General features: G+C 43.6%; 1 protein-coding gene across 2 annotated transcripts in view; it reads right to left on the bottom strand.

Annotated features, from left to right (window-relative positions):
* LOC147027101 (uncharacterized protein C05D11.1-like) overlaps positions 1–19,140 on the bottom strand; it is a 141,001-nt gene that overhangs the window by 66,670 nt on the left and 55,191 nt on the right. For both annotated transcript variants that reach the window (XM_085883269.1, XM_085883268.1), the window contains 3 exons: positions 9,366–9,440; positions 4,663–4,773; positions 1,580–1,723 (listed from right to left, as the gene is read on the bottom strand). In XM_085883269.1, the coding sequence (XP_085739395.1) occupies positions 1,580–1,723; positions 4,663–4,773; positions 9,366–9,440 (330 nt within the window). The remainder of the gene's footprint in view (positions 1–1,579; positions 1,724–4,662; positions 4,774–9,365; positions 9,441–19,140) is intronic.

Genomic DNA, 19,140 nt, shown 5'->3' with positions numbered 1-19,140 from the left:
GTGTGTGTGTGTGTGTGTGTGTGTGTGTGTGTGTGTGTGTGTGTGTGTGTGTGTGTGTGTGTGTGTGTGTGTCATGGCACCTGGCAATAGGTTTCAGAAACATGAAGAGAAATCTCGGATGCAATATGAAGGAAAAGCTGCATCTTAAGGATCAATACAATGTAAACTAGAACAGCACTCGGTCGAGTGCATACCTACAACAGGCTGAATTGTTTAGGTTGTGTATCCCACTGATAGGCTGCATCTGCATCTGGACCTGAATCAAAATCTAATCGGCTTGTTCTTGTCATCTACACAACTCATCCACCAAGTTATGTCCAAATCTGTCCATAACTTCTTGAGACATCCTGCTCTCAGAAAAATGCAGACAGACGGTGGTGAAAACATCACCTCCGTCCACCTTTGGTCAGGTCAGGTATGGGAGCATGCGCTGGAGCAGCACGTCACTACGTCCACTTTCCGGCGGTACTCAGGGGCCTCCATCTGGTCATCCCCCAGGCAGATGACTGGTCCATCAACATCTCCTTGAGATGCTAATCAACCTGCTACAACCAGGAGGCATGTGGTCGGCCTGTTGGCCTACTCCACTCACGAGGCTCCCTCACTGAGAGAGTTTGGTGCGCAGGATCAGCGTCAGGAAAACGAGCCACGTGCCCATACAGCTGTAGCTGACGCTCACAGACTATGCAGGTAACAAATCGCATTTGAGTCTTTCAGCAACCGCTCGTTGGACACAAAGTCTGACCAGTGATTACCAAGGATTCTCTAAAGAGACTCGGTACCAAAGGAATTAAGTCGCCATTTCAGATCCCTGGTCAGTGTCCAAGTGTCACATCCATAGAGCAAGACTGGAAGCACCAATGACCTGAAGACTCGGACTTTCGTCCTCTTGCATAGGTACCAGCAGCTCCTGCACCTTCGGTGATGGAAGTAAAGACAACATTGAGCAATGAAAATATGACATACAAATACTTTACCAGACGCAGTCTCGTAATAGTTAAGTTAGAGCGTCAGCTCAGAATCTGTGAGGTCAAGACTTCAATTCTGACACTGACTAAGTCACACCAAATATTTAAAAATGGTACGCACTGCTTCCTTGGTTGATGCTCAGGAATTAAAAGATCAAGCACAGACAAACCCCAAAGGTTTGCATCAATGGGGATGTGAAAATTTCCCCTCAATTTCCTTGCATTGTGTAGAGAGACAAAGAAACTTTGTGGACATACAGAGTGCCTTGGGCATTTACGTCATTTCCCAGAATCTCCAAAGTGCAGTCCGATGTTGTCTCGTGTTTTTCTGTGCATGTGTGCGCAGGGATTGTGTTACAGCTTCTTCCCAAGCCTTAGACCTCGTCAGAAAAAAAAAAAAAGTAAAATGGAAAGGAAGGAATGTAATTGTTTGGACATTAACAAAAAAAAAAAACTATGAGGAAGAAAGGGATGTTTAGGTATTTGAATGAAGAATGAAATTAGGTTATTACTTCAAATACAATTTTTGTTGCAAATGAATTTGAATTTACTGTAATGAAGGGCAACAGCAAAACATGCTGTTGCAAAATAGTATAATAATTAATTCTAACTTCATTCTCTTTGATAGCTTTTTGTAGGCACGTAGAGCAGTTGATCAATCCTCGTGGTCCAAGCTGTTCACGTTGACATTCCAATCTCAATGCCTCAATCCGTGCCATCTCTTCTTGTAGTTGTTGGCTTGGCTGTCCGACCACCTTGAGAGATAGAGGGAAGAAAATAAATAGATCAGAAATTATTCTTAAATAAATGGAGACAAACAATAAGTTCTACTCATGACAAATCTTTCCTATTCCGAAACACAAAGTTAGGAAACTCGTTTTGCCAAAAATTTGAAGAACAAAAGTATTGTTGCCGGCCAGGCTTTACGAGGGGAAGCACTCAAGTTCCTCTTGAATGCGAGGTCCTGAGGTCACCAGCCACGGATAACTTTGTGGTCCAGCAGGTTGCTAAGCAACCACAAACATCAATTAACCTCATCAACTCTAACAGGGTTATCCGTCTAACACTGTTTACCTGAGGTGGTGACTAAATTAACCGAGTTTTGTGCCCTCCATTCACAATCGGATTATTGCCGAGCAATTGTGAGTGTATGCTGGCTAACAAGAGCAAAGCACGTGAGGTAAAACTTCCCAGCTACAAAGCATGTGGACGATACTGGATCAATGGAGGAAAGGACACTACGAGCTGGCTAAATGACAAGTACCAAATGATTTATTAAAAGAAAGCGCGAAGAAAGGTATGTGGCACAGTGAAGACAAGGGGTTTACTTGCAAGAAAGATTCGTACAGCAGGTTCATGCAAGATTGGTGTGGTATGGCAAAAGACATACAGTAACAATTAAGCAAAAAGACACAGGGCAGAGCTAACTCGATACGACTACTTGGACACCTTTCTTACTTATTATAAAACAGGCGCCATCAGAATCATTCCACAGAAGAGTAGATCAGAGAGAGAGAGATAAGAGAAGGACGAGGTGGTTTTGACCTGCTTGGCTCACCAAGTAGGGTTGATGAACCCATGCTGCCCAAACACTGAGGGCAGGAAAAAGAGGAGGAATACTGGTGGTGTCCACAGTGCATATTTAAAAAGGTGCAAGTGAGGATGTGGGTGATGTGCGACCGATGTGACGGACCTCCACACTTAACATGGCACTGGCATCTTCGGCTGCATCTTCTGAACGCAAACATGTGCTGCACACCCAATGGGGACCACAATCAAACGGAGGGTCAGGGCTTTCCGTATGATGTCAAATGGTGATTAGCGCACACTTGTGCTTCAAGTTACAGACATCTGAACGTCCAGGTGCCTGTTGTCGGTGCATTGTGCTTATTGCTCCCGCTACTCCAAAGGTGGCCGTCGGCATCTGTGGTGATTGTGGTTGAGGCGATGGAAGAAGCGGAATTGTGGAGTGGTGGTTCACTGAGGTTGAGGTGGCATGGTGGTTCACTGTAGTTGATGTGTTGTGGTTGTTGAGCAATGGCGAATGCATAGAGAGCTTGGGTAATAGCATAATAATGGGGAGCGATAATAAAGGTGTCTTGATGTTATGTGATCTTTGTAGCTTTTGTGGGTAGAGTGTGGTGGAGGTTGAAGTGAGATGTCAGTTTGATTGTGGCACGTGATTCAAAGTGGGATTTGGCACACCTTTGCAAATTAGCTGCTTGCTTGTGTGAGAGAAATCATGTGCAGGGAATTTAGATGGGCAAGAATGGTGAAAAAGCTTCCTCATCCCATACAATGCAAAATGACCCAAAAAGCCATTAGACATAAGCTATAACCTATAACAAGGTAACTAGAGGGGGAGCACTCGGTAGAGTGCAAAACCTCCGCCGCCAATACTGCTAGGTCATTCAAGTGAACCTGATATCCTATTCATTCAATTTGATGTCAACAGTGCTGACAGAGTTAGAGTTTGCAACTTTCCCTTTTACTTTTAACTTTTACATACTCAATTCATTCGTCATAACTAGATTCCTTGAGACAGAAATTGATTTTACGTGGGTATATCCACCTGAAGTTCCAAAATCATCTGCAATTATAATTTTGGCATGTTTTCTGTTGGAAATCACTTGTAATATGTAGAAATGCAAAAAAAAAAAATTCAAATATTTTTTTCAAAATGGCCGCCATGGCGGCCATATTGGATTTTGGAGCAAGTCCAAAATGTAATGGCATGATCCTTGGACGATACCTAATCCCCCCACCAAGTTTCGTCAAAATCCGTCGAGGGGTTTTTCCGTAATACTGTTCACAAACAAACAAACAAGCAAACAAGAAAGGGGCGAAAACAGTAACCTCCGATCTTCGATGGCGGAGGTTAATAACCCATCCAGTCCATCGGATCTGTGCGGCTGGCACGGCGGGCAAGACCATCTGCCCATGGCAGCATGGGGCACGGTACCCACTGAGATGTCACGTGTGGCTTGTCCAACCCAGGTCAGGAGTCTGAGGTTGCTGGTGGAATACTCGTCATTGACCACAGCAGGCTCTCCTGAGAGGGCCATGCCGCACGCAGCGAGTAGTGGATACTGTGGAGAAATTCTAAGGGAGGGGAGTCGGACCTTTGTCAATGGGGTGCTCCATTCTGGGACATTGTGGTGGTACTGCATGTCCTATATGAGGGACCTGTCCCCACAAGTTCAGCCGAACCACTGGATGTTCACCAAAATCAGTGGAATGGCCAATGGGAGGTGGGTCGTGGCTCGAGACACCGCATGACTCGCACAGATTCTCAGAACCGTCAAAGTATTCTGGTCCAATTCATACACCTCTTCAAAAGTATGTAAATGACCTGATCAACAAGATTTATGCTTCCAAAACATTTTTAACTGAAGGCAACTGTTCCTGAAACGATTCATTTAATTCTCAGCAATTTGTTATTTCATGTTATAATGGATTAAAAGACAATGACATTGCAGAGAAATGTGATGTCAGAATTGATAGGAAAGTTGTCATATGAAAGAAGGTTGGCTTTCTTTAAAGTATTGTTATAACAATACGAAGTGTATAATTACCCCTCTTTGTTGGAATTTTATTTTCAAACTTTCATATTTAAAAAAAAAAAAAAACTTTAAAAAACTCGCACACACACTTTTTAATTTTTTCAGGAAAGGAACAACAAACAAAAACTTACCGTGACATATGGTGCATCAACAAAGTATTTATGCAGCAGATCAAGCCAAAAGGTTGAAGGTTTTTTGGAAAGTTTGTTGTAGTTCTCGGCCTGGTTCAGCCTTTGTCGTAACTGCAATGCATGGAAAAAGTATGCCATTCATTGATAATATTACAACTGTATATTCAAAATAATAATGAAATACTGTCATGCATTGTTTGAAGAACTGGAATGCTCTTTCAAAAAATTTCACCCAAAAAAAATAACTATATACATATATATATATATATATATATATATATATATATATATATATATATATATATATATATATATATATATATATAGATATAGATATAGATATAGATATAGATATAGATATAGATATATATATATATATATATATATATATATATATATATATATATATATATATAAATATAAAACATCCCATGCGATTCGAGCTGAAGACGCTACATAATGCAACCATTAAAGGCTACCAAAGGTAAGCCCTTTGCTGTTTCTCACTATTCCCAGAGCTCCTCCACAGCTGTAAACATGTTCACAAATAGTTCACACATGAGAAACCCAATGCGACGCACCCCCTCAGCTGCAACATCATGTTGGCGAATCAACAACGACAGCACAGACAGAGATGCGTACCAACAAGGCTCCCAAGGCATGCACCACACGTAAACGACAAAAGCAGTCAACATATAAATGAAAAAATGAACTCACCCACATCTCTCACCGTGAATGGAGGGAATAAACAATTATCTCTCAATTAAATCTAACTAATCTATTAACTAATCTAACTAATCAATTAAACCCAGGTGGCTAGGATTATATAAATAAATCAACTCTGCCCATGCTCTTCTTTCAGACTGGAAATTCATCTCAGACTGTTCATACTGTTTGTTTCATACTCAGACTGAAACAGTCAGACTCAGACTGTTTCAGACCTGTTCGACAGTCAGGTCAGGTTCGATCTGTGACCTGCTACAGGTACCATGTAAACCTGTACTAACCTGTTCCATGGTCGGGTTGTCGGCGACTAAACCATCTCCCCCACCAGGTTATCTGGTGAGGAGGGTGTTTGGATATGGACACCCAGCAGGATTAAAAACAAAATCTGTCAAAGGGCGGAGGAGCTCCTTGTGAGCCAACAGCCATCCATATCTAGTGCCTAACTGTGTCTGCGGACATCCTCCTGCAGTTGGGTTATTTCTTATTAGGAGGTTGGTGGCAGGATTTGCACTCCGGCCACCGTAAAACCCTTCATTCCGCAAAACGCAAAAACGCAAAAAAATCTGAAAACCCACTCCGTGGGAGTACCTCCTGCGCAGCTTCCCTTCGCAGGGCAGCTCACCGGATGACGGGATTGGGGCAAAGCCTTCGGGACCCCCAATCTTTGATGATAGGAGGGAAACCACGGGGTAACATCCCTGGGTCAGATTGCGGGAGAGCGTGTCAGAGTGGTGCTGAGGTGTCGTCCACCAGACGGCGGTCTCCTTGGGTTAACCTGAGGCGGTCCCTTTGGGTGGGTGCCTGGAATGTCCTATCCCTAAGAGAGGATGATCACCTTTCTCTGTTATCATCTGAGCTCAAGCGTTTGGACATCGGGATTGCAGCTCTCTCTGAGGTTCAGAGACCGGATTGCGGCGAGATAATGGTGGGTGGTTACACCTAATATTGGTCTGGTCGCTCTGATGGTTACCATACCCAAGGAGTTGCTGTAGCTGTGTCCAATAAGCTGACCCCAATGATAATTGTGGTAACACCGGTCAACGAGCGTATTATGAGATTAAGGATTCGTCACTCCTTAGGTGTCATATCCCTGGTCTCTGTTTATGCTCCGACTGAGGCGAGTGATCTCACCGTGAAGGATGCATTCTACGCCACACTCGAGTCTGTGGTTGATCAGTGCCCCAGACGAGTTTTTTTGTTGGGATTCAACAATCCCTGTTGCCGACCCTCGAATCAACTGTGGTCCACCTTCGCTTGTGGAAACACGGGCTGCGGTGAACCAGTTGAAACGGGGCAAAGCTCCAGGGATCTGTGGCATCCATGCTGAACTTCTCAAGGCTGGTGGAAATGCTGCACTCGTGTCGTTGCATGCAGTTTTGTGCTCTGCCTGGAACACAGGCATCATCCCAACTGACTGGAATAGGGGCCTTCTTGTCCCTCTCTGGAAAGGGAAGGGTGATCGCCAAGACTGCAATAACTACCGAGGGGTGACGCTGCTCTCAGTGCCGGGCAAGGTCTTTGCTCGGATAATTCTTGATAGGGTTCGCCACCATCTGCTCGAGCACCAGCGTAAAGAGCAGTCAGGCTTTACACCAAAGAGGTCAACGATTGACTGTATCCTTGCACTTCGTGTCCTCACCGAACGCAGACGAGAGTTTTGGCAGGGGCTGCTTGCAGCCTATGTTGATCTCTGTAAAGCGTTCGATTCAGTGAATCGGGATGTCCTTTGGAGGATTCTTGGTCTTCGTGGGGTGCCACCAAAACTGATCGATCTGATGTCTGAACTCTACTCTGGTACTGAGAGTGCTGTGAAGTGTGGTGGTACCATCTCTGACTTATTTCCAGTTGTTACTGGAGTTCGTCAGGGATGTGTACTTGCCCCCACACTTTTCAGCACTTGTGTGGACTGGATTTTAGGGAGGATGTCGGAGAGATCAAGTTGCGGTGAATCGTTTGGCAATGTCAAGATTTCGGACCTTGATTTTGCAGATGATGCAGTCGTCTTTGCGGAGACGTTAGACATCCTCTTGGGGGCCCTCGAGGTGCTGAATGAGGAGTCGGAGCCGTTGGGATTACGGGTTTCTTGGGTCAAAACGAAGATCCAGGCTTTCGGTGACATCTTGGATGCTGCTGTCCTGTCTCTGTCTGTTTGTGGTGAGGATGTTGAGGTCGTGGAGAGATTTACTTACCTTGGCAGTGATATTCATGTCTCTGCTGGCTGCGAGTCAGAGGTCAATAGACGTCTGGGTCGGGCCTGGGGAGTCATGGATTCACTGGATCATGGGGTGTGACACTGCCGGTACCTGTGCGGGAGGACGAAAGTCCGAGTCTTCAGGTCCTTGGTACTTCCAGTCTTGCTCTATGGGTGCGAGACTTGGACTCTGACCAAGGATCTGAGACGGAGACTTAATTCCTTTGGTACCAGGTCTCTTCGGAGAATCCTTGGCTATCGCTGGTCGGATTTTGTGTCCAACGAGCGGTTGCTGAGAGAGACTCGGATGAGATTTGTTACCTGCATAGTCCGTGTGCGTCAGTTGCGGCTGTATGGACATGTGGCTCGTTTTCCTGACGCTGATCCTGCTCACCAGATTCTCTCAGCGAGGGAGTCTCATGAGTGGAGGAGGCCAGTGGGCCGACCACGTGCCTCATGGTTGCAGCAGGTTGACCATCATCTCAAGGAGATGGGGATGGGCCTGGCATCTGCCTGGGGGATGGCCAGACGGAGGCTCCTGGAGTACCGGCGGAAAGTGGACGCAGCGACGCGCTGTTCTGGCACATGCTCCCATAACTGACCTGTTCATATATATATATATATATATATATATATATATATATATATATATATATATATATATATATATATATATATATATATACATACATATACACATACATACATATACACATACATATATATATATATATATATACATATATACATATATACATACACATATATATACATACACATATATATATATACATATATACATACACATATATATACATACACATATATATACATATATATATATATATATATATATATATATATATATATATATATATATATATATATACATATATATATATATACATACATATATATATATATATACATACATATATATATATATATATATATACATACATATATATATATACATACATATATATATATATATATATATATATATATATATATATATATATATATATATATATATATATATATATATATATATATATAGATATACATATATATATATAGATATATATATATATATATACATATATATATATACATATAGATATACATATAGATATACATACATATATATATATATGTTGTTGTTGTTCATCTTTCGGCTGCTCCCGTTAGGGGTCGCCACAGCGGATCATCCGTTATGATCCGCATACTGATTTGGCACAGCTTTTACGCCGGATGCCCTTCCTGACGCAACCCTGGTCGCCTCTTACGACACAGGGATCAGGATTTGGGTTTCGCCATGATTCCGGGCTGCTCTACACCCTGCCCAGTGCAGAGCCCCCGTCCTCAAGCGATCCTCCAACCCAAGCCTCCGAGTAGCCGGATTACAGGCGCACGCCACTACGCCCGGTTACATATATATATATATATATATATATATATATATATATATATATATATATATACATACATATGCATATACATATACATACATATACATATATATATATATATATATATATATATATATATATATATATATATCTATATATATATATCTATATATATATATATATATATATATATATATATATATATATATATATATATATATATATGATTACACTTTCCTGTGAAATGAGATATTCCGACAGTTTGAAAATGCAAAGACTGAACGAAAATGAAAGACTAGTATAATTTCAAGATAGATTATGAAGAGCATGATGAACTAGTATTCATTTAAAAAAATTATATATGCTTTACTCACCTCTTCCTCTTGGTCACCATAGAGGAAGTGCCCAATACAGTGAAATGCAACCGATTTATGAGGGTGTTCCTCCATCTGACATGCCAATAAGTACGGCATGTGCCAAGCATGGGAGAGAAATAGAGAGAGAGATAGAGAGAAAAAAGAAGACATTTTATGGTAATCCAACGACAACAGTGATGGATGTGACTTTTCAAATTAAATTACAACAACCAACAAAATTCATCCATACTTCTAACAGATTCATAACCAGCAATGAAACTTACCTTTCCATTCAAAAATGTTGCAGCAAAATAATGGCACTATACTGGCATGTAATTATCACGACAGGGAGTCCTCTCTATTCACTCATTTGACCAACACTTTTTCACATTAACGCTTTCTAAGAACTAACACCACTTTTCGGTGAACACGTCGTTATTTTCGTGGTAACGCTTTTTCACAATAGCAAAATATTTTTTAACTTCTCTCCAGAAATAAACTGCACCATAATCTCACTGTTCACACTTTTATGATCCTTGGAATGTCAGAAAAGCGTAAGACCAGATTAATATGAGTAAGTGATGCTCGTGCATCAAAGCAATGCAAGATACATATGCTGGAAATTAAATTAGACATTATAAAACGGTTTGAGAGAGGGGAAACTCCTTTGCAAAGTTCGCTATCCTTTTACTAAACCGATCTACAATTGGGATGAAACTCGAGCACACGGCGATAATTTTCAAACACGTGAAGTGATCTGCTCCAATGAAGTTTAAGGTGATACCAAGAAAAGGAGTTTGTTTGTTTTTGTATACCTTGTCGAGGCTCGTATGAGAGCTAACACACAATGCACAACACGGGGTGCAGGAGACAAGAGGTGTGTGAGAGAGAAGGACAAAACAGTGGGGAACAGAGACATTCGGAGATCTGTGGAAGGGAAAGGGATAGCGGGGAACACAGGATATACAAGACGGACACTACAGGGACTTTCAGGAAGGAAAGCAGGGAATTTGAAGGAGGTGGGATTGTGGTGGATTAACAGGGGTAGAAAAGATCAGAGTTTTGGAAGGGGGAAGATAAGAGGTGGTGGTGACCAACTGTTTTGAAGGCCTGGAGGGAAGAATGGGATTGAAGAAAGTGTGGGAGTTTATTCCAAAGGTGGGGAAAAAAGAGAAATGATAGAGTGAAGGTGAGCAGTGATTCATGATTTTGGTAGTTTTACCAGAAGCGGGTTGCTGGCAGACCTTGAGTGCCCTGCGGAAATATTGGGGGGAGGGGACATATCGCAGACAGAGCGGTGGGGGGCAGAGGGAAGAGACTGGAGAGGAGACGGTCGAAGACAAAGACCACCGTCCTGCCTGCGCTGAGAGTGAGAGGCCCAAAAACTCAGCTTCACCATGGGAGATACCAATGATCCTAAATGTTTTAGCTTGCACAGCGTGAAGTCGAGAAAGTTGAGAGGCAGGAGCACCAGCGCAGATGGAGGAGCGCTACTCAATCAGGCTGCAGACAAAAGCTTTGTATGTGGCCAGGAGCTCAGGTGGGCTGAGGAAGGACTTTGCACGACCGAGGATTTCCAGTCGGCAACTGGCTTTGGAGGCCAGGTTGGAAATGTAAAAGTGGAGTGAGTGATCGCAAAGATGGAAAAACTTTTGATATTGCGGCTCGAGGACCAGACAACAGAATTAGCTTGTTGTTGTCTTGGTTTTGTTTTTCAATGACATTTCTTCCATGATGCTGGTCCAGAACCCTACGCTCCAATCCAGGATGTGTTCATATATGACTTGATTGGGGTTTGAATGACCACCCTCCCAGAATCAGAGTGGATACTCGATGACACCACCAAGTCTGGTTATCATCGTGTTCATATCAGCTTCACCGAAGAGCTTGGAAGCATTTCTCCACATTCAGTTTTGGGACTTGGTAGACAATGAACAAATCAAAATAGCATATGACATTTGAACCTGCGATCACAGATTCAGGAGCTATCAAAATATTTATTTGGAGAATGGAACACCAAAGAGGCAAACGAAAAATTTATTAGATTAAAAAAATATATCACCCGGTATAGAGTAAATCTGCAAAATGAGATAAAACACTACAATAATAGCAAATGGCGTGCGCAAACAGCTCATTGAGCTCGTATTAAAGAAAGGACAAAAAGGTAAATTTTGAAGGAAAACAAGCAAGGTAAAATTGATAAATAAAGAGTACTGAAGCACAAGACAGGAAAGAAGCCCAATTGAAACAGAAATAACATGTGCACATTCCTGTTGTTGTGATTATCTGTCCATAATAAATTGAAGTCAATTGCGATTGCATTCTGCCTCACACTTGCAGAGAGCCGTGGACAATAATTGGGTATTGATGCACTTGCAGCGCTTGTGACAACCCTTGTCGGTATGGCAACCACAACGTAGCAATTCCTGGCATGCTTTATATGCATCTGGTAAAGTAATCCACAGGGAAGGGATCCCAAGACTCTTCTACGAACGTTTACCGTCCCATTCCTCAGGTAACGGTAACTTCACAGAAGAGACCCGGCATTGGGTCAAGCAATGCCCAGCTTGGTACTCGGCTCTCTTGGTATGCTGGAATAGAGCTGCTGCTGTTGGAGGAATACTCGAGAATACGATCTTCCTTTTTGAGAGAACGGAATTTTACAAGCCTCATTTACTCAGTTTACAGTCGCTGCTTCTGTCGTACATCAACACGACAAACCTCTCGAGAACAGCCATTGCGGCATTACCATCATCTTCTGTCGGAGCGTGGCTCGAGGATTCAAACGCATCTGCGACTCAACTTGGCCAGGAGCACTGTCATTCAAAATAAATGCACGTTTTCTCACATTTGCTTTCAGATTAAATGTGCAAGCCTTGTGAAGTTTGCCTGAACATTCTTCACAGAACAAACAACCGAGTGCCTTTAGTCTTCCTTGGAGACAAAAAAAAAACTCATAGGTTATTGAGCTCCGTCCAACTTTCATTTCTCTGCTCTCAGCAATTTTAGATTGCCAAATTTGTTTCGGAAAGTATTTCTGCCATTTATCCGATCTTATCTTCAATGCTACAGCGAATCACTTATTCACAGAAATGGTGGCAACATCAATGTTTATTGGCAGGCATTTCAATTCATAAAATCATTCTATGTTCCGAGCCATACTGTCAAACCCAAAAACCAAATATCTTCTTCTTTTTTTGGTGTACATGGTCGAGGCTCGTGGAAGAGAACAAAATGGAAAGGGGAAAACACCAACATCTATATTATAAAAGGAGCCGTGTCTGTGTTTGTTTGTTTGTTTGTCATGTTATAACACGACAAAACAGATTAACAAAACCAAACGGATTATAACTTGAGAATGGATTAACGGATTTCAATAAATCGAACTACACTGGATTCAGGGATCTCCTGGGAAGGTTCGTGATGAATTTTTTTTTTGAAGTTTTTTTTTTTAAGGTAAATGGGCAAACGTGGAGAAACTGCAAATGCCTTGCGACGCTGGTTATCCCTGCACTCCCATGAATCCTTTTTCTTCTTTCCCTATTGATTTAGCCATCACAGCAAAGATTGGTATTTCCATCAGCGAAGCAACGGGTCGTCTCTTCTAGCCAGAGTAGAAGTGAGAGTGAGATCAAGGGGGAAGGGGAGAAAGACACATGAGTTGGGGGGGGGGACGCCAAGCTGCACACAAGCTGAATGAAACACAGAAAGAAGAGGAAGGGGAAGGTGGGGATGAAAGAAAAAGGAACAAAGGAAAAGGGGGTGGGTTGAAAATCACAATAACACGTTAAAATTATGTCCAGCTGTCCTTCACCAATATCAGCAAATCTGAACACAGCCAAATGAATATAAACTGTCTTCGTCTGGAATTTTCTGGACACTTGAGTGTTTCTGGGGTTACCGTCTGATAAAGTGTGCACACTTGCCAGTCTATATCTGCCATGGTAATGCAATGTGCAGCTGACCTTCACCAATATCAGCAAATCTCATTAAGCCATGACCACTACCCACCACAAAATGTAACTATGGTCATTAATATTCATCCTCAAAAACTATGTCTGAAAAAGACAAAACATGCGATTAGTCAGGCAAATTTTGGTATTTACTTGGAAACCATATTCAAAATATTGCCAAAATAAATACAAGTTGTTTACAACCAAGTATTGATTATAAGTATACAAATTAGGATAAGAGAACAAATGTTAGCTTTTTGAATTCTCATTTTATCCCTTGATTATAGCATCTGTTTTCTTTTTCCCTTTATTTTTTTTGTAATAGCATTGGTGGCAATGTTGAATATGTTGGCCACTTTAATGAAAAGTCAAGTGGCCCTATATCTAGATTTGATCAGTCGGTCAAATGCTGCCATCGCTTCAAGTTTGATGCACCCCATATTGTCCACTATTCTGTTCTGTGGTCTAGGTCTGCCACATGCCTCAGCTTTGTATTTTGTTTTCTTTTTAAAAAGAACCTTTTGCCTGCTCGTCCTCCCCAAGTCACAGCCGAGTGGCCAGCTGCATTTATTCATCCCCGTATTCTCCAGTCCTCATGGGGAATAAGTGTGATAAAAAAAAATGATGTCATAGGTTCCTTTGTTATGACATCATAATTGCATATGTAGAACGGCACATCTGATCAGTACGAAAAGTTTTGAGGATCATCTCGGGATAAAATGGTCCACAGAAAGAAATTTGATGATGTCTTCGATCACGTGATAAGACAACCATACTGTTGTGAAAAAGAAAACCTTCAAAAATATTCTTCTCTGAAGTGGCTAAACAGATGGAGGCGAAACTTTACAAGTATTACCGCCTATCCATGATGGACAATGCTTCACACATATGATGTCATCGGTCACATGGTTTGGCAGCCATATTGTATTTACCCATAAACCTATAAAAATCTTCTCCAGAAAAGCTGGACAGATCGAGGAGAAACTTCACAAAAATGTTCACCAAGTCTTGGGTGTACATGCTTGGAATAATTGATAGGTTGCATGGTTTGGTAGCAATATTGGATTGAATAAAAATATGAAAAAATGTTTTCTCTGGAACCGCTTAATCAAAGTACGTGAAGCTTCATAAATGTAATCTTGAAGTGATGGGGAATACATGTTTTAAAGTTCAACTTGATCAGACAAATTGTCTGATCACATCACATCAGACAAACTATTTGACATGTATATATACACATCAGACAAACTATTTGATTTTTTTTGATCCGTTTTCTTTTTTCTTTTTATTTTTTTTGAACAAGGCTCTCACTTGGCTGTGCCTGGGTAGGGTTGAGGGGAGAGGAGTAGAAGCTGAAATGTGAATCCTATCCAGGTTCCTCCTGATAACTTCATCTTTGCTTCTTGCATGTTTGGGTTCCTCTGATGACTCCAATGCAGTACTGTACCTATTTGGTCTTCCATTTGATTTTAATTGAATTTATTTTAATTCCATTCTCAACATCACGCTAAACAAGGGCTGGCGAGGGTCTGCAATCTCGGATTGCTCTTTCTAGTTTGTAATAATAAATTGCTGTGAAAGAAGTTCCCTCAATTGCAGATTGAACCTCAACAATTCTCGTCAGTTCAAACGGTAGATTCTCGAATGAATTGCAGGCCGTCACACGCAGATAATTCGTGCAGCTAAGCGTAAATCCAGAGAATGGGGTGCGGCCGTCAGGCATGAAGGAAGGACTTTGGGCGGAGTCAGAAGCCAGTGGGTGGAAAAAGGCGGAGTCAAAATGAGTGGGTGTAGTGGCAGACAGGATCAGGTGGGTGGGCGGAACCAGCGTTGAGGCGGTGAAGAAGGGCGGAGTCAGCAGCGAGCTGGTGAAGGAAGGCGGAGTCAGCAGGCGAACGGTGAAGAAGGGCAGAGTCAGCAGGCGAATGGCCAACAGGCCAACAGGTCGGCGAATGGTCAGCAGGCCAACAGGAACCAGAAGCAATGAGCAGGGACGGAACGCCACCAGCAGACAGGGAATGCTTGAACGGCCCCACGACCCATCCTTTTATAGCCCATGTGGTGTGGGGCGGGGGCGACGACCCAAAGCAATGTGTCGTCACCCGAATCGGGTGCTCTGGTTGGGCCCCGGCCAGCACATGGCCCAGCCATGATGGCCAGCAGCGGCTCCACTTTACATTTGGCAAGATGATTCCAAGCTGCAGAATCGTCTCCCTTCGACCACCGTGACACAAATCGCGCTGCACAAAACTCTTAGCCCGTGCGATCAGCGGTCAGCGCCGGTCAATGTGCTGCCTGTCTGTATGCCAGGCGGTCTGAGCTGTACAGCACGCCTCTGCCTGGCAGCAGCCTCACCGGCCGGAGAGGCAAAAAGACGTCCGCTGTCTGTGGGAGACACCTGCGGCCGCGTTGCTCAGCGAAGACCGACGGTAAGATTATATGGTAAACCCATGTGCAGACCCGAACAAGATGTGTGCCATTCTTGCCCTGCTCTGTGTATGAAAACATATTACCCCAGGGCTGCACATGGGTCCGCCGCCATTGAGCATGCGGTCATTCATTAAAAGCGGTGGTGTGTGCGGTGCCAGGCCTGATCTGTGTCAGGAATTGAGCGAAAAGATTGAATATAATTATTAGATGTCGGTTTGGGTTGAAAAGAGGATGGCAATATCTGTACGTAAATTAATGAAATTACTGTGTTGAGGACCACTGCATGATGGATGCCATTGTGGTGGGGGGATGCGGCTCCCAGAACCGCAACTATATATATATATATATATATATATATATATATATATATATATATATATATATATATATATATATATATATATATATATATATATATATATACATACATATGAGCCAAAACATTATGACCACTGACAGGTGAAATGAATAATATTGATTATCTTGTTAAAATGGCACCTGTCAAGGGGTGGGATATATTAGGCAGCAAGTGAACAATCAGTTATTGAAGTTGATGTGTTGGATGCAGGAGAAATGGGCAGGAGTAAAGGCCTGAGCGACTTTGACAAGGGCCAAATTGTTATGGCCAGACGACTGGGTCAGAGCATCTCTGAAACGGCAAGGCTTGTGGGGTGCTCCCTGTCATCAGTGGCGAGTACTTTCCAACAGTGGTCCAAGGAAGGACAAACTACAAACCGGCGACAGGGTGTTGGGCACCCATGGTTCATCGATGCGCGAGGGCAACGAAGGCTATCCGGTCTGGTCCGAACCGAGGAATGGTCTACTGTGGCACAAGTCACAGAAAATTTTAATGGTGGTCATGGGAGGAATGTGTCACAATCCACAGTGCATTGCACCCTGCTGCGAATTGGCCTGTGTAGCCACAGCCCGGTAAGAGTGCCCATGATGTCCCCTGTCCACCGCTGAAAGCGCCCACAATGGGCACGTGAGCATCGGAACTGGACCTTGGAGCAGTGGAAGAAGGTCGCCTGGTCAGATGAGTCCCGTTTTCTTTTAGATCACGGGGATGGTGTGTACGTGTGTGCCGTTTACCTGGGAAGTGATGGCACCAGAATACACTGTGGGAAGACGACAAGCCGGTGGAGGGAGTGTGATGCTCTCAGGAATGTTCTGCTGGGAAACCCTTGGTCCGGTCATGCATATGGACATCAATTTGACATGTCACCTACCTAAACATTGTTGCAGACCAGGTGCACCCCTTCATGGCAATGGTATTCCCTGATGGTAGTGGCCTCTTTCAGCAGGATAATGCACCCTGCCACACTGCATACATTGTTTGGGAATGGTTTGAGGAACATGATGAAGTATTTGTGGTGTTGCCCTGGTCTTCAAATTCTCCAACTCTCAATCCGATTGAGCATCTGTGGGATGTGCTGGACTAACAAATCCGATCCACGGCGGCTCCACCTCGCAACTGACAGGACATGAAGGATCTGCTGCGAATGTTTTGGTGTCAGATACCACAGGACACCTTCAGGGGTCTTGTGGAGTCCATGCATTGGCGGGTTGGCGCTGTTTTGGCGACACACGGTGGACCAACAGCATATGTGGCAAGTGGTCATAATGTTTTGGCTCATCACTGTATTTATGTGTGTGTGTGTGTGTATATATATATATATATATATATATATATATATATATATATATATATATATATATATATATATATATATATATATATATATATATATATATATGAAGCTTGTTCTAACCACAGACTCACTGACTGCCTCACTCACAAACTGATATTCAAGATCAGTACCTTCCAGGTGACAAAGAAAGCTGAAATTTTGGGTGCCGACGGACATCGAAGCTGATACAAGGGAAATATTGTTACGGATTTGGAAGCCTCCTGCACACAGACAGACAGTCAGCAGTCCAGGCAGTTCAGTTATGTCGATAAGTATGTTTTATAGTCAGGGTCCCATCACCTATGTCTAACGGGAATTACATGTGTGTGCTGCGAAGTTCCTTTATAGTTAGTTTTTTTTTTTTTACAACAAATCTGCTTCACTTCTTCAAACCACTGACTCCATTGCCCACATGTTTTTGGCTGAAGGTGTGGGCGGAGCCTCCATCACTTCAGATTGAGGCTCCGCTCCGAGGAAGGGCATGGAGGGTTTCCTCCAGCCAATGGGCAAAGGGCGAGCAGGGCTGAGGCGCTCCGGCCGATGGGAGGCCTGCGTGCCGAAAGCTACAACACAGCGTCTTCGGGGGGCGGGCCTCCGAGATGCCCAAACACACCCCCCGATACGCCCCGTCCAATCAGGAGGCTCATGACATGAGGGCCGGCTCCGCCCCAGCGAGATGAAATGCTTGCCTCGTAAAGGAGAATAGAGCGGTTGTCAAGACCAGAGTACTGCAGCGATCATGGCCTATTGCTTTGCGGTGGCTCGGTCTTGGTCGTGGTCTGCGATCCTTTGTGGTGGCTCATCGTGGTGGTGGTGGCCGAGCAGCCAGGGTCGTGGGCCCGTAGACTTCGGGTTGTGGGTTCGAGACCCACCGTGGTGGGTTGGAGTGTGACCACACGAGGCGGAGAGGTACCCGACAAGGCCCTGGTCCCCAGCTCGCCTTTCCCTCCTGGGCTGAGGGACTGAATAAAGACCCCACTGGGTCAATTTATTTTTGGTGTGTGTGTGTGTGTGTGTGTGTGTGTGTGCGTGTGTCCGTGGGCCCCGTCTGTAAGTAGAAACTGTTAAGTGCCTGTGTTCCTTGTAAATGCATTTCTCATATTCGGATAACTCTGCTCTGTGTCTCCCTTCCCGATTATTGCCCCCATTATAAATAACCCTCCCCCCCCGCAATTGTTCATTGTACCAGCTCATTGTCTGTCACTTTCTTTCATTGGCCCAGTATGGTGCGTATTGAGAATTAGGGAGGCCGTGTGCCATAAGTTGTCGTTTGGACCGACGGACTCTGGTAATTCCACTCGGTTACACCAGACCAAGGTCGCAAGAGTGAACAGGTTCGACAGAATCCGTCGAGGGTGTGACTTCCCCGGTAATTTGACGACGTGGGTACTTAGGTACGTAGATTGAAGTTAGGCAATTAACCCTAATCCACGCCGTCAAAATATTGGCGACCACAGTCCGCTAAGGGACCCGTGACCTTTCGGACTTATCCGAGAGTCACGACCTAAATTCCGGGTGTTGGGTGGGAGACGGCTCTACTGCTCCACCTAGTTGTTGTTTATCGCCACCGAACCCCGGCCCACAACAATGTTACAGAACCATCGGAAACCATCTGCAAGTTCAAATATAAATAAATGAAAATAAATGAATTAAAAATGCAGATGAGCGACCCGAGACAATGGGAAAGGATGGTAATTTTGTGTTCTGATGGACATCGAA

The sequence above is a fragment of the Eptatretus burgeri genome, chromosome 5 (assembly GCF_056783735.1).
Source record: "Eptatretus burgeri isolate ZD-2024b chromosome 5, Ebu_testis_v1, whole genome shotgun sequence".
In the NCBI taxonomy this organism is placed as follows: domain Eukaryota; kingdom Metazoa; phylum Chordata; class Myxini; order Myxiniformes; family Myxinidae; genus Eptatretus; species Eptatretus burgeri.
Note: the sequence above shows the minus strand (reverse complement) of the source record. Positions and strands in the feature narration are given on the sequence as shown.